The sequence below is a fragment of the Silurus aristotelis genome, assembly GCF_946808225.1.
Source record: "Silurus aristotelis genome assembly, chromosome: 6".
In the NCBI taxonomy this organism is placed as follows: Eukaryota; Metazoa; Chordata; class Actinopteri; order Siluriformes; family Siluridae; genus Silurus; species Silurus aristotelis.
Genome location: NC_139579.1, coordinates 29,381,115 through 29,406,502, shown reverse-complemented (window position 1 = coordinate 29,406,502; position 25,388 = coordinate 29,381,115). Strand labels below are relative to the sequence as shown.

At 39.0% G+C, this 25,388-nt stretch overlaps 1 protein-coding gene across 3 annotated transcripts in view; it reads right to left on the bottom strand.

Annotated features, from left to right (window-relative positions):
- Positions 1-2,408: 2,408 nt before the first annotated feature.
- Positions 2,409-25,388, bottom strand: part of wdpcp (WD repeat containing planar cell polarity effector) — an 88,978-nt gene continuing 65,998 nt past the window's right edge. For 2 of the 3 annotated variants that reach the window (XM_083544655.1, XM_083544656.1), the window contains exons 14-20: positions 22,684-22,807; positions 22,111-22,174; positions 15,195-15,300; positions 9,026-9,125; positions 6,555-6,646; positions 5,898-5,926; positions 2,409-2,756 (exon numbers count right to left, since the gene is read on the bottom strand). In XM_083544655.1, coding sequence (XP_083400781.1) covers positions 2,706-2,756; positions 5,898-5,926; positions 6,555-6,646; positions 9,026-9,125; positions 15,195-15,300; positions 22,111-22,174; positions 22,684-22,807 — 566 coding nt within the window. In that variant the 3' untranslated portion in view covers positions 2,409-2,705. Of the gene's footprint in view, positions 2,757-5,897; positions 5,927-6,554; positions 6,647-9,025; positions 9,126-15,183; positions 15,301-22,110; positions 22,175-22,683; positions 22,808-25,388 lie in introns of all 3 variants that reach the window. The other variant, XM_083544657.1, reaches the window with a different exon arrangement.

Genomic DNA, 25,388 nt, shown 5'->3' with positions numbered 1-25,388 from the left:
GTGTGTGTTGGTGAGAGATTAATGGCAGAGGTGTTTGCAACGAAGATAACAAAAAGGCTTAATTTCTAATATTAGCACTAGCATCTCGCAAGAACAAACTCAAAAGCTTCAGAGGAGAGAGAAACGTTCTTACCCAATGTTGAAAATCAGCCGTTTCCAGCACATTTCACGCTTTTATTTTTGCGCTCTCACATTTCAAACCTCCCCATGAACAATAAAGATGGCTGAATGGCATTTGAAAGGCTTTGTGAAAATGGCTGAATATGAAAATAAAATGACGGGGGAACAGAAACACGGATAAAAAAAGCACGAGGAAGACTTTCATGAAGGAGAAAAAAACAAAAGCGAACAGTTTCAGAAAACGACTTTTGCCTGTTTAATGAAATCCCTGCTGAAATAAAACTCAGGACTAAAAAAGAAGGATAGAAAAGTCTTCTATGGCCCATGTTGTCATAACTATCAAATAACTCATTATTTATTTTATTTACTTTATCTCTACAATAATGTTTGTTTAATTAACATTAGTTTGGATTTTAAGATCACTTGTTTAGTGGTGAACGTCTGTTAATCCTTTCGGTAGCCATGTCATCTCGCATCTCTAGAGTTCTGATTCTGAAGTCACCTCAGTGGAGATTTACAGGGTCTGTCTTAGTGCCTGTGTGGGTTTTGACTCGGTTTTCTGGTTTCCTCTCAAAAACATGCCTGTGGGTGGATATTGTACTAAATTGTGTGTGTGTGTGTGTGTGTGTGTGGCATATTCCTGCCTCATACCCAGTGTTCCTGGATTTCATGAAAATCCACCAGCATAAAGTGCTTATGGAACGTGAGGAAGTGTCCACTTCTTTTGCATTTGAAACTAACCCTAGTGTCCATAAAGGTTTTATTTTTAGTACTCTGAAAAATGCACTAAAGTCTGTATTGCATTGTTAGATGATCACTTAAAAAGCATTTCTGTGGTAGGAACAGCTGTGAAGTTGGAATGTATTCTTCTGACTAATCTTAAAAACAAACATTTCCTAATGTGGGTTCTGACATGGAAGTAATATGAGTGTCAGGGCAGGTAGTGGTGTGTAGGGGAAGTCAATGATCCAATTCCTAAAGTTGTTCGTGCAACAGGATTGAGTTCAGAGTTCTATAGCAGATCTTCCACTCCAAACCATGTAAAGTAGATCTTCATGGAGCTGGCTTTGTGCACAGGGGTATGGTCATGTTGGAACAGGTTTGGGTCTCCTGGTTCAGTTGAAGGGAAAATGTCATGCATCCAGAGACGTCCTGTACAAATGCATGCCTCTCCAACTTTGTGGTAAAAGTTGGCGTAAAAACTGCAAATGGTTGAAAGTCACGTGTTCCAAAACTTTTGTCCATATGGTGTATTGACAGTTTGTCAATAATATTTTAGGTTTTGTTACATCATGTTTTATAGTGGTTTTTCCTCCCAAGCCACTGGTTTACGATTTTTGTAAGATAAAACGAAGCATTAGTTTAAACAAAGTGAATAAAAAGTTCACTGTGAATAATCACTGTTTAACAACCAGGTACAATTCATCACGGTTAATTCATTACATGTTCTCCAAGATGGGTTTCTTTGTTTGTTTGAGCTTGTCGGATCAAGAACACAAAACAATCACCAATACACAATAGCAATACTTTTCTGTAGCATCGTTATCTGATCCGTGTGAAGTGGAAATGGTTAAGCTAATTGGCAGAGTTGAGATTAGTGTTTTTAGTAACAAGCAGCAAGAAATGTTCAAATGCAGCATTTCTAATAGATCAGAAACTCATGTTAATGTGGTTGCTGCAAATATATTCTTTGCATTCCTTTTCCCAAAATGCAGCACAAACCGATTTTTCATTTACACGAAATCAGACCAGGGGCACCAATAAAAAGGCCACCTCGCGTGGAGTCGGCATCTGTTTCCAGCATCGGTTTGTGTATTTTTCTTTTATGAAAACACGGAAATCCTCTTAGAATGTAGAGTAAACTGATTACGATACTGTGAGGGATTATGGGTGGCTGGGTGCCGTCAGATTACGTTTGAGGCAAAGCGAAGCGGCATCAGCCCTGACACGGGTGAAACGCTGGTGTCCTCTGCTTTATAATTCCTGTGTGTAATCTCTTTCTCACATACACTCATATGGAATATGGTGAGAAGAAAAACCAAACCGCCTCCTACACAGGCCACATCATAGCCATCTACAGTCAAGAGCAAAATCCAGTGTTTTAAGAAAAAAAAAAAAAAAAAAAAAATTTTTTGTAATTGTTTATAATTTTTTTATTTTTATCCCAAAACATGGCACATTGTGTAGAGGCTCGTGGTTGAGCAGTTTGAGTTCTACCAGAAACAAATGAAGCTCTGAAGCACAAGAGATTTACCCCAGAAGTGATAAAACAGTTTTACACTTTTTTATTAAAAATAAGAAAGGGAAAGAATTCTAGTAATTATGCTTTAAATGTATATCTGTAAAATACCCTCTGTCCAAAATGATCTTTGTGGCTGAACTGAACTCTAATCCACAAGGCTACAAGTAATATATTTACAAAATCATCTTGCATCAGTTTGTACAACATTCAGTAATTTTCAGCACTGAAGTATAAACGCTGGTCCTGAGACACTTTATTCTAAAGCTCCTTTAAACAATAAGATCACATTGTTGCAACTAATAAACAGTTACACAATTAGATAATAGAAACTAATATTCAGTGTTTATACAATGCCAAAATGAATGACTTCCAGCTTCCTGGGGTCTTTTGACGCCTGTAAGAAAAAATAAAAAAAGTGTTAACCATTCAAACGCAGTGAAACACGTGATCTTTTAATATTAGAGCAATTTATACTGGTCTTAAGATGAATTTTTAGGATGTAGCATGAAGATGAGAAGAGGATTCACACATTTGTATAATTTACAAATGTTCTACATTTATTCTGCTGTTTAGTTTTTCTTTCTTTTCCTTAGTTTGTAGTGGCTGTGGTATTAAATTGTCTAAAACATGGTTCCATGAGGCTTAAAATACCAAATACAGTGGTGTGAAAAAGTGATTTCTTATATTTCTGAATTTCTTTGGATCTCAGCATGATGTCTAGCTTTTGAGGATCTTTTGGTCGACTTCACTTTGTCAGGCAGGTCCTATTGAAGAGATTTCTTGATTGTGAACTGGTGTGGCAGTAATCAGGTCTGGGTGTGGTGAGAGAAATTTAACTCGGGTGTGTTAAACCACAGTTTTAACAGGGGGGCAAACACTTTTTCACACAGGGCCATGTAGTTTTGGATTTTGTTTTCCCTCAATAATAAAAACCTTCATTTAAAAACTGCATGTTGTGTTCACTTGTGTTCTCTTTTACTAATATTTAAATTAGTTTAATGATCTGAAACATTAAAGTGTGACAAACATGCAAAAAAAAAAAAAAAAGAAATCAGGAAAACACTTTTTCACACCACTGTACATTTTACACACAAATACTCGCTTTGTGTTAAATTTTGCACATATGAGTAACAGTTGTAATGTAGAACTGATACTAAACTAAACTAAACACTAAGGGCATTTTCCTGTCGCACAGTTAAGAAGTGAAATCAGTTCATAGAAACTGGAAACATTGCAAATCATCTCAAACACTAGATGGACACAGTTGTACAATGGTGTCTTTGATGAGGTAGCATTATTTCTTCACTAGAAGACCCAAACCTGCAGCATGTCAATGCCTCTGTGCAAAAATCAAACAACTCCATGAAGAAATGCTTTAGATGGGTTGGAGTACTGATACTTTTGTGGCTGAACGAACAAAATCTCCACAAGTAAATCTAGTGGAACATCTTCCCAGGAGAGTGGAGAATATTATTAACACAAAAATAAGGGACTAAAAGCACATACATGGCACATATACAGTCAGATATCCATGAATGTTTGTTTTTGTGCATCCATATACCACAATCTTTCCAAAGTGATGTGTTGATATGAGCTTTCTTGACTTTCTACTTGACTTGTGTTCAGTTTGATCCACACAAAAATATAGACCCATGTGCTTACTACGTTGATTCCCTTAAATCGTTGAACTTGTTAAAATGACTTACTTTAAACCATCATTCAGTATTCAGTCTGATTCTTGCTCAGTAACTACACTCATCTCTTGGTTGGCTCTTAAACGCTGTGTCAGAGTTGGTGATCATTTCACTTTCTCTACCATTCATCTAACCAGCAAGTGTGTGACTATGCGCTTCTAATGTAACTGTGTCGTTTCCCTCATCATACCAAAGCTTTTCAGCTATGAACTGCCTAAAATCAACAGGATCCCGCTAACTCAATCTAGTGGTGGAGTTGGATTTCCTTCCATTCACACCTCAATCTTGTGGCGGAATCAGTTTTTCCTTCTGTATTATCTCTTGCACCTCTTGACTGTATTACACTGTTTACCAGCTGTTTTTTTGCACCTCTTGACTGCTGCTACTGCTACTTTATATTTACTCCCAGTTATAGTTTTTACAGTTCTCTTTGCACGGAACTGTATAATCAGAGTATACAGTAGCTTTACTGGTCGGCACTATCTTGGGTTTTGTGTTGTCTTGTGTTGTCTGTCTGTCTGTCTGCACTGTCTGTCTGTCCACTGTTTTTCGTCTGCACTGTTTGCACTTGTAGCGGTTGTAGCTCTATGTTGTTTAGTGTAGCACCAGGGTTCTGGAGGAACGCTGTCTTGTTTTTACTGTGTACTACTGTGTATAGTAGAAATGACAATAAAAGCCTCTTGACTTGATCTGCTCAGTTTTTCACATCTCCCAGCATTTCACCCAATAGTAGGACCGTAGGGATTGCGGTGGTTTTCGCTCGGCACACAAAATACCTGCAGGATTCGTGTCTGAAGCCAGTGGACGCTGAAGACTGGCAACACGTTAAATGTATTTAAACATCAATTGAGTTGATCCTGAGATGGAACGTCTGATTAAAAGTTGAATCTGTTCCAAGTACAATTGTTACAAATTGTACAAGTGTTCCTCAGCAGAAGTGAAAAAGAGTATTATATCAACAGCGGTGGACAGTAAGAAAGTAAATGTAATTCGTTACTGTACTTAAGTAGCTTTTTCACATATCTGTACTTTACTGAAGTATTTCCATTTGGGAAAACTTTTAATTTAACTTCACAAAATTTCAAGATCAAATATTTTACTTTTTAGTCGACTACATTTTGTGAAATCTTTATTTACTTGACGAATGTCCCAGAACAGATTTATTCCCACTTTGCTCTTATAGTAACCTCCACTCTTCCTGGATTTTTGAAGAATAGCTGTAGGAATTTGTGATTCAGTTGCAAGAGCATTAGTGAGATCAGTAAGTGTTTTGTGATAAGGACTGGGGTTCAGTTTGTGTGGGTCTTCAGTGGGATTAAAGTCTGTGTTCTTTTCACAATCAACTTTTTGCACTCCATCCATACCGCACCATACCTTCATAGATCTGGCTTTGTGCACAGGGGCATCGTCAGGCTGGATCAGGTTTTGGGCCTCTGAGCTTGCAATTTTGTAGCAAAAGTTTGTAGGAAGTGGTTGACACTGGAGTTCTAATCGAAAGGTCATGAGTTGAAATCCTGACACCACCAGGCCCTTGAGCAAGGCCCTTAATCCTCAACTGCTCAGTTGTACAAATGAGGTTGTAAATGTAAGTTGCTTTGGAAAAGTGCGTCTGCCAAAATGCTGTCAATGCAAGAGTTTGAGGAAGTACCACATAAGAGTATGATGATCAGGTGTTTCCACACTTTCTTTATACTGTATGGCACATTTTCTCTTTTGAGCGAACATGTTTCTTCATCGACAAAAAAAAGGGCTATGATGTAATGTTCACAATTTTGAGCAGGTAACAAAAACATTACAGCTGGAACTTCTGCTACCAGACTACGTAAAGCATGAAGCCGTACCTGATCTTTCTGGTGCTTCAGTGTGAATTCTACAGAAGAAGAAAAAGCACAGATTTGAGAGTTAGTGCAGGAATTGCTAAGTTTGCTAGGTTTTATATAGAATACCAGTCTGATATACGTATAGGGAATATTCAGAGCAAATCTAGATATATAGTATACAGTATAAGCTTGTGTATACAGTTTCATACACGTGTGCTGGGGGGTTCCAGCTTTGTAGAAGCTGTTACTGTAACTTTGTTAAATGATACTTTCCACCATCATTAACATTCAACATTATGCCGGCACTAAAAAGCTGATGCAAATGTCTGTAATAGCCTGCAGTCAGCACTGTCCAATAAATATGTATTTTTGGGAGAAACGTATAATTATTATGCAGACTTGAAAAGAATAAAACATTGGAGTTCTGGGATGACTAGTTACCTACAATTGAACTTGAGAAAAAGCAGCCAAGTTGAACAAATTTTAAAAATGGGGGAACACGGGGGCTGAATTCATATTCAGAACGTTCACTGGAGTGATTAATGGCCATAATGGAAGTGCATCAGTGCAAGTGCAGCACAGGATCACAAGTGTAAGACTATAGCGTACATGCACACGCAAGTACGTGCACACAATAGTTCGGCAATGAAACACGCACGTGCAAGCATCAACACGCACCTGTTTGAGTCCAGGGCCAGAGGCTGGGATTTACCGTTGTCTCAGCAAGGTCTTCTCCCCTCTCCCTGTCCATCTTTCTCTTGGAGTCAACTCTAGATTGAGACGGAGAGAAAGTCTGAGGAAAAAAACTGCTTTATAGAACACGTTTTTCTCGCATATGCTAATTCACTTTCCATTTTCCGAGTCTTGTTACGATGATCACTCTTAACCTTTAGTAAGAGTTTAGAAATAACCCTCTCACTTTGTCCTCATATACAGCAGACAGCTTCCTGATTGGTGTTTGAGGTTCCTCCGAGTCTCCGAGTGCAAGACATCACGACTGACCTTTCTGTCAGCATGTCAAGTCCTCTCTCCAATGACATTTAAAGTGATATGCAAGATACAGTGGCTTCATATGTGTGTGAGGAAGTGTGTTTGCTTGAAGACTCGGATTAAGTAGGAAACAAGGGGGGGGGGGGGAGCTCGAGTAATGCATATGATGGGAAAGGATCAGGTCATTCTTTTTGGAAATTCATTCACAGGAGCTGAAAGTTCTGTACAATCAAATATACAAAATTTAAAAGGCGAGATCAGTAGCAAAAAAAGCATTCAGAGATGCGCAAGGACTGAAAATGAAATGTGTAAATGTTTCCTATGATACAACTGATGCCACTAAATCATATGTTCGATATTTGACCTTTTTTTTTAACTCACAAATCATGATTTAGAGAAGGCTAAATATTTATTTATTTATAAATTTAGCTAAATTTATAAATAATATAATGATGTAATTACGACTGATTGTAATCGATTTATAGTTGTTGATTATAATACATTTTGAACATTGCCTTTTAAATGCTTTGATTTAAATCACCTGATCACTACACCTCTACAACAGAGATGCCCAGACTAGGGCCCCAGGGAGAAGTTGGCCTGTGATGACCTTTGATTTGGCCGATTATACTATTTTTTTTACTGAACTAGAAATGAAATGAAACTATTAGTTAAGCAGATTACAAAGAAATGTTTTCTTTTTAAATATGAAATCATAAGAGGAACCATGGCAAATTTCATTTTAATGTAATATTTGGAATAATCCAAAATGTATCTTCAGCCCACGTCCCTCAATCAGGTTTTATTTTTGGCCCTTTGTAGGAAAAATGTTTGGGCTCTTCTGCTCTATGAGAAATGTACAAACAAAGCACTCAGTAGCTTTTGTTCTGTTCTTCTATTGCAGTTTATTATATCACATGCAGTTTATCCAGCTGAACGCAGATCCTACCAGAGACTAGACTCAGTCCCATACAGTCAGATGATGCATCACATTAGAAACTGAAAGTTTGCACAGACTTCCATAGATTATTTTAATTTCTCACTCTGCTCTGTTTGTTGAGCTGACAACACTGGTGGTTTACAAAACATTAATGCTAAAAAAAAAAAAAAAAAAAACGATGTTGGAAGGTGAATGAACGCTTCACCACAACAGCACTAGTAAAAATAAATAAATAAATAAATTCTGTGTTTCTTTTGTTTAAATAATTTACAGAAATGCAGGAGGATAAACTGTAGCAAAACACCTGCTACAGAATCCACAAAGTGCATTAAGAAAACAGCAACTCCAGCTTCCTATTTCCTCAAACTACAGCAAGAATTGTAAACAAAATTAATTGTTCCAATTAACTTTACTGTTTGTTAAAAATAACTGTAATGCTGAAACCATTAAGGTATATGCATAGGATTAGCTACAGCAATACACAAGTCAGTGTTACCTCACAAAGACATTGTGGCACACAGACTGTGTGTAAGAGCCTTTGCTTGAGCATGTACTTTTTTTTTTTTCTTCTCTCTCTCTCATCGCATTTCTGCGTACTTTCCCTTTCTCTTCATGCCAGAACTCAGAAGCTCAGTGTCCTTGATGGCCCCAGCATTAAAAACAATAGCACTCAATCTGAGAGCAGATTAGACCGGCCATAATAAGATAACAAAAAATATGGAAAAAATTGGTTTTTGAAAATCGCATTTTACAACCATAATTCCAAAAAGTTGGGATGCTTGGTAAAATGTAAATAAAATGCAAATCTCCTAACCAAATATTTACTTCCCAATTGTTAAAAGAATAGGTGATGCTACACAGTAGTAAATGTTAAAACTGTTTTGAGACGTGTTGCAGTCGTCAAATTGAAAATGACACAATGTATTTTTCATTCCAACTGAGGAAATGTACCATTGTAAACATTCAATGTTTTCCATTTTCTATTGTAAGTCAAATATGGGTTTGAGATTCGCAAATCATTCTTTATTTATTTACATTTCATTTCCTCATATTTTTATTTTAATTTTTTTGAGTTAGGGTTGTACATAAAGAAGAGTGCAATCACGTTAACCTGTTATTTGTATGTCATTACTGTCACCTGTTTCTGTATTACTGTGTGGACTGGTCTGATATTCACGACTTTGGCAGATGTTTATCTTCTGTAAATCACCATACACACCTTGTGTTCTTGCGTGCTTTACTACGGTTGGTCCATTCTGGATGTGTTTTAATGGGGGAGAGAGACACTTCGTTCTGTTTAACTGCATGCTGGGACTCCTCTGTAATGAGAAGAAAAACACACCCAAAATGACTGATACAGATTCAATGTCAGTACAGAGGTTATCAGAATATACAGTATCTCACAAAAGTGAGTGCACCCCTCACATTTCAGCAACCATTTAGGTACATCTTCTCAAGGGACAATACTATAGAAATTAAACTTGGATATATTTTAGTCAATGTGCAGTAAAGCAGTATAGGCGCCTATTTGTATCAAAAGGTGCAGGCTATTTGTTGGTACCTCAAATAATGAAGACTACAGCAGGGGGCAGATCTTTCTCTTGCAAATCCCCACAATTATAAAACAGCCTTCCAATCAGTGTTCGGGACTCAGACACAGTCTCAGTGTTCAAGTCAAGGCTGAAAACATTTATTTAGTCAAGCCTTTTATTGGTATGTTTTTGTTAGGTAAAGGAGCAGATCTGGAGGGATCATGGATACTGTGTGTTTGGTAAACTGGTATATTTGTATGCTGTCGTCCCCTCACTCTCACATGTTCACTCAGGTTTGTTGCCAGTGGTGTGGTGGCATCTCTTATCCCAAAAAGCCATCATGTCTGTGGCTCTCCCTTTTAGTTATGCTGCCATAGAGAGTCTTGCTGGAGTCCCAACTGCACAGTGTCAACTTTTATACAACAATAAGGACATTTAATAATCCATATCTTTCTCTCTTTCTCTCTCTGTTAAGTTAAACATGCTCCTGTGGCACCAGTGATCACTGTTCCTGTCTCCTTGGATCTGCCCACTTCGTCCCTCTGCCTCGGGCCTATGGATGGTGTTCTCTTTAATTGAAGACCACTCTGTGCAGCTAGTGATGGCTTTGAGGATGGATTTGGACTGTAGTTACGTTCAACAGTCTACTACACTGACACACGACTACAGTTTACATCTAGTCACCATCAATGGACACCTCTACATCGTGTATCTGTAATAAATAGACATTCGTGGTGTCACACAGATGAGGTCTGGTTCCTCTCACGGTTTCTTCCTTATGCCACCTCGGTAAGTTTTTCCTTGCCATAGTCGCCATCGGCTCACTCATTAGGGACAAACTTACACTTAAAGAATAAATTCGATGTTTTTTTTTTTATATCACTGCATTATCTGTGTAAAGCTCCTTTGAGACAATGTCCATTGTTAAAAATGGTATAAAAAATTTAATTGAGATTCACTGTTCTCTAAAAAATAACCCAACATACAGCCATTATTGTCTAAATAACTGGCAACAAAAGTAAGTACACCCTAAGTGTCAATATTCTGTGATCACCGTTGTTATCTAGCACTATCTTAATCCTCCTGGGCATGGAATTTATGAATGGAAGAGCTGCACAGGTTGTTGCTGTGATCCTCTTCCACTCCTCCATAATGAAATCATGGAGCTGCTGGATGTCAGACACAGAGCCAGCTTCAGAAAAGTCTTCCTTCTGGGATGACGGCCATGCAGACCGACTTGTTGCAGTGTATGGTGTATGGTCTGAGCAATGACAAGAGGACCTTCTGCTTCTGCAACCTCTAAAGCGATGCTGCAGCACTCATGCATCTGTTTTTTGAAGAAGCTCCTGCAACTGACAGACAGCACGAGGACTCTACTTCTTTGATGGACCCTTGCGAGGTCTGTTCCAAGTGGAACCCGTCTTGGAAAACCTCTGTATTTCCCTGACCACTGTACTGTAACTCAGTTTTAGGGTATCACTGATCATCTTATAGCCTTATACCCTTTAATTTTTTGGAGAGCAACCATTCTAAGTCTTTGCTATGAGGTGCATGTTGAACATCCAGTGGTCAGTATCAGAGAATTGTACTCAAAGCACCACATTGTAACTGCTCTAATAAAAGATACACATATTTGTATGGTTCTTTCAAGCAGACAAAAACATGAACATGATGAAAAGGAAGTACAGCTGTTATCACTTGGGGTGTACTCACTTTTGTTGAGTTATTTTCAGAGGACAGTAAATCTGTACTGCTATACAAGCTGCACCTTGACTAAAATTCATCCATTTGTACCTTGAGTAGATACACTGGAATGGTTGCTGAAACGTGAGAGAAGTGTAGTCACTTGTGTGAGATACTGTTTTTAAGTAAGACATGAAGTTATATTAAATATTGGCTCGATGCAGGCGCTAAACTGCAGGTCAGGGAAGTATCTTTTCACATCTGTAATGTTATCTAGTTTAACTGTAGGATTGTGAGTGAGAGGTTGCTTTTCTAATTTTATAAATGTGACAGTTGATAAATATAATTAAATACTCTGTAATATCTTACTCTTTACTCCACTACGTTTCCTAAAAACATGCCGTTCCTCACTGCTTTGAAATAAATACATAAATTGCATTGAATGAGAAACTGCAGCAAAAACATAAGCGTAACCCCACGCTTCTGGTGTGTGTGTGTGTGTGTGTGTGTGTGTGTGTGTGTGTGTGTGTGTGTGTGTGTGTGTGTGTGTGTGTGTGTGTAGGAAGGGTGTTTTGTATAGTTTCGATTCTGTAACTATATAAAACTTATCTCCTTATAAAGGTCTGATGTGCAGGACAATGGAACACTAGACTGCAACCATTGGTTCTCATAGGTCACTACTTTTACTTTTCATACTTGGGTACATTTATAAGCGAGTTATTTTGTGCTTTTACTCCAGTAGAAATGTAACAGGAGGAGTTTGCGAGCAGTGGAACTCTTGGAATGCCCTTTGACCAATCAACTGTTGTATTTAAAAAAATCTATATAATTTTTTTTTATAGACATAGCATTTTTTCCCTAGATACATCAACCTTCAAAACGGAACTAAAGAAGCAAACCAAAAGAAACACACATCTTGAGGAATTTTGCAATTGTCCTAACAGAAATATGATTGGTATAATTTGAAAACATATTTTCTTCATAAGCTTTCTACTATTAGACATGGCAATTTAGTGTAAATACACTGCTATTTCAAAAAAATGAAAAAAATGTAATCAAATACACTTCGACTGGGAAGTTCTACTCAGGCAGGTTTTGTTCGGATCATGTTAAAAATAAAACGCTCCTATTCGAAGTGTGAATACAACATGGTCGCTCGCAACATCGGCAGTAAACTAAGCTGCACTGCTCTGCTTGGGATATTGGGGGGTTTAGCACTATAAAAATAATATCCTTATAAATAAAAATCTCATATCACAATGTTAGCTGGCCTGCTCATTGCTAGGTCGTTAGCTTTTATACAAGCTTTAATTGAGGCAATTTTCAATGCGGTAACGTGTGTTGATGTAATTTTGAGATCCGACTTCCCACAAAGTAAACAGGATAATGTAAAACATAGTCTGAGCTAATCTCTGTGTGTGTATATAATCAGATAAATAGATAGATATGCATGCGCACACACTATCGCCTTATAAATACACCTGAACGATACTACACTACATACTAGCTAGTGAATTTTCAAATGCTTATTGATTCAAGGATTGTTTTGATTTTTGTAGCCATGTTTACTCTGTATTGTACCTGAGCACAACAGAGGCCTTGAGCCAAACTTGCAGAGAAGTAAAGCAAATAAAGCATTCAGGCGGCAGAATTATTAAAACTAACATTTTAACTATTAACACCTACAAATCGCACACGTTCTCCATTTAGCTCTCATTATCTCTCCTGCTCTCGCTCTCTCTCATGCTTTAGAACCTCAGGCCTGCTCTAGGGAGCAACAAAATCATCAAGGACATAATTAAGAGGCTTATAAGTGTGTGTGTGTGTGTATGGGGTATGAGCACACCACACACACACACACACCCTGAGGTAGTGACCTCCGTTTGTGAAGTTAAACACCTCCCTAGTCTCATCAGTACGCTTTTTAACCTGCACCTCAGCTAATACACATGCAGCCTCTTCAGGCTTCTTCTCTTTTTTTTCCTCCCCTCTCTTTCTCCCTCACTCATCTAACTGCAGAGAGAAAACACAAAATACGGAAATATTGAGGTGTTCACAGGGTCGAGTACGAATTCGCATGTTGCACCTCTCTGAGTTACTGTACCCCACAAACCCTGAAGCCTGAATTATCCCTAAGGCCCTGATTTATTTTTAAAAAGTGGTTTTGCACACACAATGGTGGTGTTTCAGTAATGGAAGAAAATACAGTAGTAACCATGTTAAACAATATGGAGTTTGTGCACATCTGATTATAAGATTTCTGTGCACTTTTATATATCCCATTCCACATTTAGTTCCCTTTTGCTTGTCACACTTCTGGGCAGACGTTTCCACTAGATTTTAATTAGTTAGTCCCAAAGGTGTTCAGTAGAGTTGAGGTCAGAACTCTATAGCAGGCCATTTAAGATCTTCCACACCAAATCATGGAGCTGGCGGCTTTGTGCAGAGGAGCACGGTCATGATGGAACAGGTTTGGGTCTACTAGTTAAAGTGAGGGGAAAGTTTTAAAGCTAATTCATCCAAAGACGCCCAATATAACTGTGGTGCCAAAAAGGTTGTGGACCTGTGGTCTATTTGACTCGGCTATAATATACTAAATGATCTATACATACTAAATGGGTTAACTTGTATTTAAAGTATATATTTATACTCATTTTGAGCCACTATGAATTAATGCGCCTCTCTTTCAACATGAACAAATGTGCAAAATTCCCATAAAATGTTGAGATTTACCAGAATTTCCGGACTATTAAGCGCACCCAAAAATAAGCTGCACCCTCTGAATATGACAAAGATTTTTATTTTGAACATAAATAAGCCGCACCTGCCTATAAGCCTATATTGAAACTAATGAACTTTACACAGGCTTTAATGAAATACAGTGTCTGTTACACGACTTGTATCTAAACAGTAGCCTACCAAGAAAGTCATTGTTTACTGTCTTCCTCCTTCCTTTCACAACTATTTCTCTCGAGAGTTTTTCTTTTGGCATCGTCGTGCGGTTAAAAAATCACCATCGGTGAATCTTTTCTCCCGATGCCGTGCAGCTCAGAACACAGGTGAAGTGCTTTTTTTCATGCCCGGTTGTTTTCAGCGTGACGAATGATTCGCATTTCCTGTAGACAGTCCGAGTGAGCGGCAGGTCAAACGTCAGAGAAACATCATCCATATTTATGATGTGGTGCGGCCCGATTCAGTGGGAGCGCATCTGATTTAATATAAAGAGTTTTATTGGTTCACCTGAACCCAATCCGCAACTTAATTAGTCTAATGTTATGGGGTTCAGTTTTTTGGCTTGAAGTTTGTGAAACCGGGAAAAACCCAGGAAAAATCCATAAATTAGCCGCTTCATTGTTTAAGCCGAGGGGTTCAAAACGTGGAAAATGATGAATACGGAATGAGTCCGGAAAATACGGTGTGAATCAGTTTTTTCCCCCATGGCATTTAATAGTTTAAATAATTGAATAATTAGTAACAATACTATTAAGAAACAATGGCTTGAAACTCAGAAGCAGTTATCAGATTTTAGGTATTTTTTGTTTATCAAAACCACCCTACTGGTACAATAACTGGTAAACCAAAAGCACATGAACCCAGGATTATTGCAATCAACTCTGAAAGAAACAATAATAAAAAATAAATAAACACACAATTCTGTGTCATATACCATATCAATGCTGATACATATAGTATATATACTTTGTTACTGTCTGGGCTTCCTTTAAAAAGTATGCCTACCTATTGGCAGAAAAAATTAATTAACCATACTTTGTCTTTTCTCTCTTTCTTTTTTTTTTTTATAACATTTTCTGTAAATGAATAAATAAATACTGGAAAAGATTCTAAAATATTTATGGGTTTGAAAGCCGTTTTATTTATCATTCTGAATAGTTTTTCTCTATAAGTCGAGTTTCTGTCATTCCAATACATTGTAAACATTGTATATGAGAAATCACTGAAGTTCCTCCTGGGCACTATAGTTACTGTAACTAGTTATGGGTTTGAGTGTTGTAAAGGTTTTGATAGCGGTGATTGTTAAAGTGCAGTTTCAGAAACATAATTTTTAAAATCTAGTGCATCATTTCTACTAAAATCACAACAGTAAAAGCAATATTTTCTCAAGGCCTGGTTACATGTTTATAATCCAATATCGGCTTGAAACACCATTCTCACCTTGGTCAGAGGTTGTGACCTCTTCCGCATCCAGCTCCTGAGCCTTCCGTTGGGCCACACTGGCCAACACGGGCTCCCCGTTGTCCAGTGCCACATAATGGAGGTCCTTTAGAAGGCAAAATAAAATAGAGGAAAAAGTCAGAAATGAGGCTCCGCTCGTCAATAGACAATATCAAAGCATTTTGTAGAAGACAGAGTGAGTAAGAGTGTGAGAGAGCGAGCATGAGAGACAGAGACACCTGTTTGAAGTTTAATAGAACCCTGGAAAAAATGAGTATCAAACTTTCTAAAAAAAAAATCCGTCATGTTTGTTCTCTTTAACCCCCTCTCCCCTCGTTCCCCCTTTCTCACTCTGATGGATCTTATCTCTTCCCTTTCAGAAGCTGGGGCAAAGGAGATGTGGAGAGAGGAAGGTGTCACCTTTTAGAAAGCGAGAGCGGCGCTCTTCATGTCGAAAAATAGGAGTTTAGACGTTCTCATTACGAGCAGGTGGTCGTACACACACACACACGCACACGCACACACACGAGCGTGTGCACACGCACAAAATGTCATTTTCCATCCCTCTCATCTTACAGAATGGAATATAATATCTTTATCTCTGCATCAACCCGCCATTTAGCCTCCCGATGTGCCTCCAAATGTCAGTTTACATCCACAATTCCATTTGGAGACTTCTCTCAGACAGAAAATGTGAAACGGACAACATTTATTGACAGGAAAATGATTTCTGGGGTTGGAAAATCACATTCTTGAAGAGTAAAACTATTTGCAGATATGTGCACATAGATATGTTGTGGATTGTAGATTTGTAATATCAGATATATTGGTGTAATAGATGCTTTAGGGGATGTGTGTGTGTGTATATGTGCTCTCATGAGTTCTATATATATCATAGTGGCATTTTTAATATTGCCCTCAAATAGCATTCCATTTAAATGCGAGAGTCAATATCACAAAAGAAAATCGAACCAAGTTCAAGGTCAGAATAGCAACAGCAACTGAGACACGCCCTCTAATACATTCAGCTGAGGTGGTTTTCACACTGGGCATGCTCACTGCAGTAAAAGGAGTCCTGAGGGCAGTGTCCCGCTGCAGTGTTGGTCTGGTTTCAGACTTGCTTGATTCTATTAAACCATTGTTTGCAAACATTATACAGGCATTCTTGTTAATTTTGTTCGTCCTGTAGGTTTTCTAATATCCTCATATCTAAATCAGGCACCTCACCTCCTCTGTGTCCTTGTGTGCTTTCTTGCCATTCATCTCACACATGTGGAACCTAATAACATCATCAGCTGAAACAGACAGCGGTGGACAGTAAGGAAGTAAATATAATTTCTTTACTGTACTTAAGTTGCTTTTTCGGGGACTTTTACTTTAACTTCACTACATTTCAATGTCAAATATCGTATTTTTTTTCCATGCAGCAAACCACCGATCATTGTAATCGTTTAAATGGCGCTTGATGGGATCAACTAATCACCAACATACAGTTCAGCGTCAGTTCATCAGCAAGCAGAACATTCTGAGAGGAATAAATGCTGGAAGAAACTCCTGACTCGAACTCGCCACAACACACATGGCCTTATTTGTGCATTTTTTTCTTTTCCTAAGTAGATTAAAAGAAGGTTTTGGGCTCATGATGATTGAGATTTATTTATTATTATTGCTTGAAAATAGATTTCAGTGTTTGACTAATTGTTATTATTCACTAGACATGGTTTGTGTACTTCATCCACCACTAATTCATTTATCAAGCAGACTAAAAGATTTTAAAGAGTGGAAACTGTGTTTATTTTTCCGACATTCTCCCCTGCTGCAGTTATACACTTATCCCAGCGTTTAACTAACGCCTGGAAAGATTTGTCGGTACCCCTGAACCATCCCAGGACAGCCCTGTTCCACTTCGTCACTGAGGGACGTACGACCATCTGGGAAACGTTTACATCATTCAAATGTCTTCATGTGTCTGAACGTCTCAAACGCAAGTTTGACCTTTGACCTTTGTTCACAAGAAACGTTTTCACCGCACGCTGTTCCATGCACCAATGCTGCTGTCTGCCATCTTGATCAACAGTCTCTGGCCCACGACATGTCAGTAATGGGACACAATAGTTTTGCGTAGTACCGCCATGCTAGCATCTGTTTTTATACCTGTAAAATTAAATGTCCCAGTTTGATATGACCACAATAATTATCTCGAATAACATGGAATAGATACGTTTCAGGATGCAAGGCAGCACTGATTAATTGAAATGATTCAGATCTTAACGTCTTTTAAAACTGTTCTGCCTTCATAGCATAGGATATCTCTTCCTGAGGCTTTAGATAGAAACACTTCATTTTGTTTCAGGTTCATGAAGAACCTTGATTGTGGCTGTGAAAGAGAGAGAGAGAGAGAGAGAGAGAGAGAGAGAGAGATGGGATCAGAGAAGAAGACTAGGAGAGAAAGCTGGAAATAGAAGCAGACAGAAAGGAGAGAGAGAGAAGCTCAGTGCTAAAAATCCACAAGACTTAGAAGGGATAACAATAATTCTGTGCATAAACCATCAGATATTACGCCCCGCGTTGTAAACAGCCTGAACAGCACACAGGAACACGCTCTAATCTTATTTATTTAAGAGCTTTACAAGCAGATATGCAGTCTTTTAGCTGCGTGTTGGACTGCTGGGAGATTACACAAACGACGCTCGAGTGCTGGTAATGACGACGAAAAGCGATGGCTGATATTCCCCTCGGCGCATAAAAGAGTTCGGCGTGAAATAGTGAAGCTGACAAACATGTGCGTGCACACACTCGTGCACACAAACCCCAACACCTGCGATCCATGCGAGTGATAATTTGGCTCGATCAGACCGCAAATGAGCCCAACTTTTAATGAGCCAAGAAGAGAAGTATTTGTGTAGTAGGTATGAACATGCGGTTCCCAATGATGTTAGGAAGCACACAGTCAACCACAATGCACCGCACCTGGACTTGCTCAGGGGCCCCAAAAGTGGCAGCTTTGCAAGGGCTTGAACCTCTGGTGTAAAATCATTTTTTCTGATCACATCAGAAGAACGTGCCCAAAAGTCTTGAAGGTTTCGAATCCAGGTTAACAAGGTATTAAAGACGAGTAACGTTTGCAAACGCCACTCCAGAATCCAGTTTTGTTCACACAATACCATACATCACTTTCTTTAGTTTTAGACAAAGTATCTTTACCATGAGTGAGCTCCTGATGGATGATCAATAACTTGTCACATACTTATTTCTAGCATCTGTACAGAAGGTCCTTTTCCTTATATGACTGTTTTCTTAAGCTTTAAATAGTTCTCTTTTCTAAACACACACTGCAATCCTCACACAGTCAAATACATATTAGTAGAATCATTTTCTTTTATGAATGGGCGTAATTCTATACATTATATTGAATCAAGATCAGTGAATATATTTTACACCCCCAACCTTACGATCAGTAGCCCAGAGCCAAATATCCTTTTGTCAGAAGAAATGTGAGCTGGGAATAAAAATGGTATAAACAAATACTAAGTGGTTACATTAGGCTACTAAAGTGACCAAGACAGCTGTAGTGATAAGCTGAACATTTATACATTTCAATGCTGGACATAAGTACATTATTGAAGTACAGGTAGCCCCCGACTTACAATGGCGACGTGTTCCGATGACTTAGTCGTAACTTGGTGGTCAGTAAGGGGTAGTATGATGTAATGTGTTAAAATATTAACACATTACAGCACATCATTTTGCAAAATGGAGCAATTTATGCTACAGCACTGTACAATTTACACTGCCGTACTATATGATATACGGTATACAGTAATCCCTCGCCACATCGCGGTTCAAGCTTTCGGTATATACGTAGTATCGTTAAGAGTCATTTACATTTTTTGCGGTAAAATGAGCATTTTCTAAAAAAAACTACGCTTTCAGAAGAGCTGTAATGCTCTTCTTGGGTATGCAGTGCATCAATTTCATCATCACCATCATCATCATTAGTACTGCACAATTAATTCATCATCTTCATCATTTAAGTTGTATCTTCACCGGTGAATACCTATATTGAATTTTTTATGTTAAAATTACGTAGGTTTAAAAATAGTGACAGTGTTTAAGAGCAGACGAAAGGTTTATAAGAGTGTCAGGATGGTTTATATAAAGTCTTAAGAAATACAGGTATTCTGTGTACTGTACTGTATACATATTAGGTTGGCACTTCGTAGATTTTCGCCTATGGCGTGGGGTCTGGAACGAGGGATAAGTGTATTTGAATGTGACAGCGAGCAGGTGGACGATCGCACAAGCCTATAGTTCTGGTGAGAGTGTTTGTGGAGTAAGTGTTCACTCACTGTGTGTCTGTAAGAATAGAAAACACTCTCCTTGAAAAGGAGATGCAGGAGAATTGAACACTGAACTGCCTCATTTCTCATAGTTCCCATTTTGTAGAAATGCAAAAGGTGCATTTGAACCTTTACAGGATTTGTACCGTTACTCAAGTACAAGAAAAATCCATTGCTGGACACGGTTCATGACTGTGTTACCTAAAACTACCCGTTAGCTATAACTGCTGATAGCTGTAGGTATTCTGGCTGTTAATTTAATATTAATTTAATGAAATTACAATGATTGTGGAGAATATGAGGTCAGAACAAGACATTTTCAGTGTGGTGATTTTAGAAGCGAGGAACAAATCGACGAACATCTGAGTGAAAAAGAAAAATTATGAGGTTATGACTTTGTAGAATGTTGTTGCAATGCATGTTATACTCTGACAAAGCAGAGACTATTGCGAGAATAAAAGGAGTCTGTGCTCATAACCTCCTTCCGCTCCCTCTCTCCGACTCCCGACCCCTCCACGCCAAAAGTGGGCCCCTCACAAAAGCCAGAGCGAGAGGAATTCTTTCAGGCCTCTTTTCCTGGGTTCAGAGACAAAAGCAGTGCAGACCCCTGTGCCACAGAGGGGACGAGATCAGATAGAACAAGGACCCCCACTCGTTCTCTCTCCCTCTTTCTTTCTCCCTCTCTCTCCTGCAGGGAGGTTAATTTAACTTTGGCTAATTAACATGTGGCACGGCTACAGGGTGAAATGCCGCCGCTGGCAGACAGAAAGTACCCCCTCCCCTTCAGCTCGCCCTCCTCCTCCTCCTCCTCCTCCTCCTCCTCCTCCTCCTCACTGCTCTCTTTGTTGATTTTCAAGAAAGTGGCATTCATGAAGAATTAATAATTTGCACCTTTTCTCTCTCTCTCTCTCTCTCCCTTTTTTCTTTCTCTTCTTGCACAACCCAACAATGACAGCTTCAAGGTACCTTTTTGCCAGTTCCACACTACCCCCCCCCCCCCCAACCCCAACCAACCAATCACTCGCTTCTGCCCCCTCTCTCGCTTTTTCAAGCTCCACAGGTTCAGCTCCACCTTCTTCAATCTGGACCCTCAACACCAGCACTTAGTGGTGAATGAATTGGAACACGAGTGACCGCCATGAAAGGAGGAAGGGGAGAGTGAGCGAGAGAGGGAGAGAGCGAGTGAATGTGAACGCTAATAGAGAAGGTGTCACTTGAGTGTGGAAAAGGGGGTTTCACATATTTAGGGCACAGAGACGTGGCGCAGAAAAAGAAGAAGAAAAGGTTTTGTTTTTTTTTCGCACCACCATTTTACCATCAGGAGCAACTGTTGCTCTCGTGATCCTGCCCAAAAAATGAAATCAACATCAAATTCCATCTGCACCATGCCTTTCATGTCAAATCATCACTTGACATCAGATTTTGTGGGTAATAACGTGCACAGCTGAAGAATTAAATACTGTATATTTACAATTCATACTGCTTATCAAAGAACAAGAGAGTAAAAAAAGGAGGCGGGGTGATATGAATAAATTATAAAAAGAGGTGTGGCTAGTGTAGTACCGCTGTTATATATAAGATGGACAAAACAAAAAACTAATTATCGTAACCTTTATTTACATTAGCAATGTTTTAGTATTTTTCCAGCAAGTCATGACTACATCTGCAAAATAAAGGCTTTATGTATTAGTTAAGAATAAACTTTTGGAGGTCAAAGTCCTATTAAGCAGCATGTAAGCAGGAGGTTAGCGGTATGCAGGCTCAAAGCATCGCACTATTTTGTAAATAAATGTGGTTAAAGGTAAAAGTGCTTTATACCTATTGCCTGTATATTATAGTGTAATATATTTTGACAAACAGTTGATAATGTAGGGGGAGTGGTGGCTCCAGCAGTTAAGGCGCTGGGTTGCCGATCGGAAGGTCTGGGGTTCAAGCCCCGGTATCGCCAGGCTGCCACTCTTGGGCCCTTGAGCAAGGCCCTTAACCCTCTATGCTCCGGGGGTCCCTTACGAGGGAAATATCAAGGTCCGTGACGTCGGAGTGACGTGGGGCCGCCTTCCCGTGGGCTCACCACCTGCAGGAGGGACCGTAAGGGACGGTGCTGTGAGGATTGGGCAGCAGTCGAAGGCGGGGGTCTGCTTAGACTGCTGCCCCCGCGACCCGAATTACGGATAAGCGGGAGAAAATGAATGAATGAATGAGTTGATAATGTAGGAAATGGCAGACGATTGTGCACAATCAATTAAATAAATGTAATTTAGAGAAATTGCTTTTATGGTGTGCACGAGTGAATAGATGATTTGGAGGTTGAACAAGTAGTTTTGAGAATTTTATTTCTGATCTGAAAAATGCTCCAAAGCAACTGATGAAAACTGTAATGTTTTGGCTGGTCAATATATTTGACTTCCAATATGGTGTCATGATTGTATTTAAACGCTATTTCAACATAGTTAATCGTAGGGATTTAGGATTGGGGTTAAGATTAGCAGCTGTAAACACTTCTACACATCCAACTGCATGAAATCCAAGTAAATTCAATTTTATTGGTTACTCCTGATATATTAATTGTGCCTCACCATGAACAGGTCTCGAGCTCTGATGTCCAAAGCCAAGAGGAAAGCCTTCTCAAAGCGCTGGTGCCTGAAATGAAGCAGTAGATTGCTGAATGGTTATAGAACAGCTAGCCAGAGGTCCCTTTATTATCAATCTCTGGGCTTGGATATACAGATGAGTGTTTAGTTAATCAAGGAACAGAGGAAATACTCAGTGTGTTAATAAGATGCTGGGCCATGACAATTCTGTGGAACTGCAGTAAAAAAAATAAACATTATTATTCCAAAATTTTCCCTCAGATAGAATACTGCTAGAATACATTCATTTGGGTTGAGATACACTGACTGCTATTATCCTAGTATATGATTTAAATAATTTTATCCTATTATTGATCTTCAATGACACTTCCATCTAAGGAAAGAAATTTACACATAGTGAAGTATAAATAATTAGTAGTGATCTATTAACTTGGTCAAAAAAATAAAATCTCTGAGAAACCAGATTCACCATTACTGTTGTGATGTGGTTGTGTGTGTGTGTGTGTGTGTGTGTGTGTGTGTGTGTGTGTGTGTGTGTGTGTGTGTGTGTATATATACCTAAGCAGGTGATGAAAGAATCTTCGTGCGTAGCGGCTGATGGGGTCTCGAAACTCCAGTATGACTGTGTCTGTTAAAGCTCTGGATGGAGAGTAGAACATCCCCAAAGTGGCTTCTAACTGAGCTACACACAGTAAAACAGTCAATATCATTATTTGTAAAGAAAAGAAATAATGTGGTTCTTCACCTCAATCATATTCATTTTCAAAATGATTTTTAATATAGTACATATAGTAAATATTCTACAGACAATACCCCATAATGACACCAAGAAGTGCGTTTGAAATCTTTTCAAATTTATAAAAAATAAATAAATAAAAATAAATAAATAAATAAAAATCAAGTATTCAAAGCCTTTTCTCAATACTTTGATGAAGCACCATTGGCACCAATTACAGCCTCAAGTCTTTTTGAGTTTGATGCCACAAGCTTGGCACAGCTATTTTTGGGCAGTTTTTCCCATTCTTAATTGCAGAACCTCTCAAGCTCCATCAGGTTGGATGAGGAGCGTCAGTGTACAGCCATTTTCAAAACTCTCCAGAGATGTTCAATTGGGTTCAAGTCAAGGACATTCACAGAGTCATCCCTGTAGACACTGCTTTGTTATCTTGGCTGTGTGCTTAGGGTCATTGTCTTTTTGTAAGATAAAACATTGCCCCAATCTGAAGTCCAGAGCGCTCTAGAGCAGGTTTTCATCAAGAATGTCTAAGAATGTAAATTGCTGCATTCATCTTTTCCTCGAACCTGACCAGTCTCACAGTTCCTGCCATAGAAAAACATCCTCACAGCATAATGCTGCCACCACCATGCTTCACTGTAGGTAGGATATTGGCCAGGTGATGAGCGGTGCCTGGTTTCTTCCAGACATGACGCTTGGCAGAGTGTTTAATCTTTGGTTCTTATGGTCTGAGGGTCCTTCAGGAGCCTTTTGGCAAACTCCAGGTGGGATGTCATGTGCCATTTACTGAGGAGTGGCTTCCATCTGGCCATTCTACCATACAGGCCTGATTAGTGGAGTGCTGCAGAAATGGTTGTTCTTCTGGAAGGTTCTCCTCGCTCCTTGGAGTAATGCGGAAGCTCTTTCAGAGTGGTCATCGGGTTCTTTATCACCTCCCTGACCAAGGCCCTTCTACCCCGATGCTAAGTTTGGCCAGACAACCCGCTCTAGGAAGAGTCCTGGTGGTTCCAAACTTCTTCCATTTATGGATGATGGAGGCCATTGTGCTTGGACCTTCAATGCTACAGACATTTTTCTGTATCCTTCCCCAGATCTTTGCCTCGATACAATCCTGTCTCAGAGGTCTACAGACAGTTCCTTGGACTTTATGGCTTGGTTTGTGCTCCGACATGCACTGTTAAATGTGGGACATTTTATATAAACAGGTGTGTGTCTTTCCAAATCATGTCCAATCAACTGAATTTACCACAGGTGGACTTCAATCAATTGTCGAAACATCTCAACTATGATTAGTGGAAACAGGATGCTGATTTTTTAAAAACCTTTTCTAACATTTAAACTTCCCATCTGGAATCACTAAAGTGTTATTTTATCTTATACCACTGTGCAAATTCTCAAATCTGATTGGTCAAAAGGTGGACATAATTCTAGTATTTTCAGCTGCAATACGTAGCACTCGCATAGTAGCACAAAATCACTGTGGCCACTAGCACCCTGTTATATAGGTATTTTGATCAATAGTGTGAGTAAAGTTGGTCCTCGGAAGAGCATACAACAGTGGTACCTTCAAAATGTTACTCTCCTTAATAAAGGTGAGTTGATCATTGACACAAGCTCTGCAATGTTTCTTCACTGATGTCTTTATCTACACTGAGGAATCCATAAAAAGCTTTTTCTTTAGAACTGTCTGGCCAAAGTAATCCATACCGAGCACATCGAAACCTGAGCAATACAAGGGGGTAAAATGTTTCTAGACTAGCTCTATTTACAAGAAAGTATTTCTGGAATGTGTCCTGTAAATCTTCTTTGTAAAGCGTGTCAAGCACAGAAGTGAGATCTGGTTTCCGGTGAGAAACCCAAGTGTAAGGAGAGCCCGGTGACAGGGTGCGCACGTGGACAGATTAGCATCAGTTGCACGGCTCCTGATGTACACAGGACGATGTCGTTTGGCACAATGACTTATGAACAACGGTGCACCCTTTGACTGTGCGTGCATGCTTGTGCTGCCATCTGTTGGCGTGTTACAAAAGTAGTCTCAAAACTTTTTGATGCCACTTTGTACACTGATGGAAAATATTGATCAGAAATTATTTTAAATGCAGAAAATTATATTTCAAATGCTTTTAAACTCATTTCATGTGGACCTTTACCATCTCATTGAGGTTTTCCTTGCCACCACCGGCTTGCTTTGGGACAATATTCATTGTTAAAAGTACTCTACAAATAGAATATAATTAAACTAAATTAATTCTGCACTAATAGAGTTCAGACTACACTATCCGATCAGTACAGCTGCTGGCTATCAAGAGACTGGGCACTAATATGGAAATAATCTAATGCCGAAAAACTTTTGGACAAGAGAAGAATGATGTTTCACTCCATTTATTCACTGCACTGATCTCGTTTGTATCTGCATTGATTCAGAAGAGTACTGTACATCTTCACCACAATGCAGAAGTAAAACTACAATGTACACACTTTGTGCGACATCAGTAAGTACTATATCATTGTATTTGATTACTTCTTT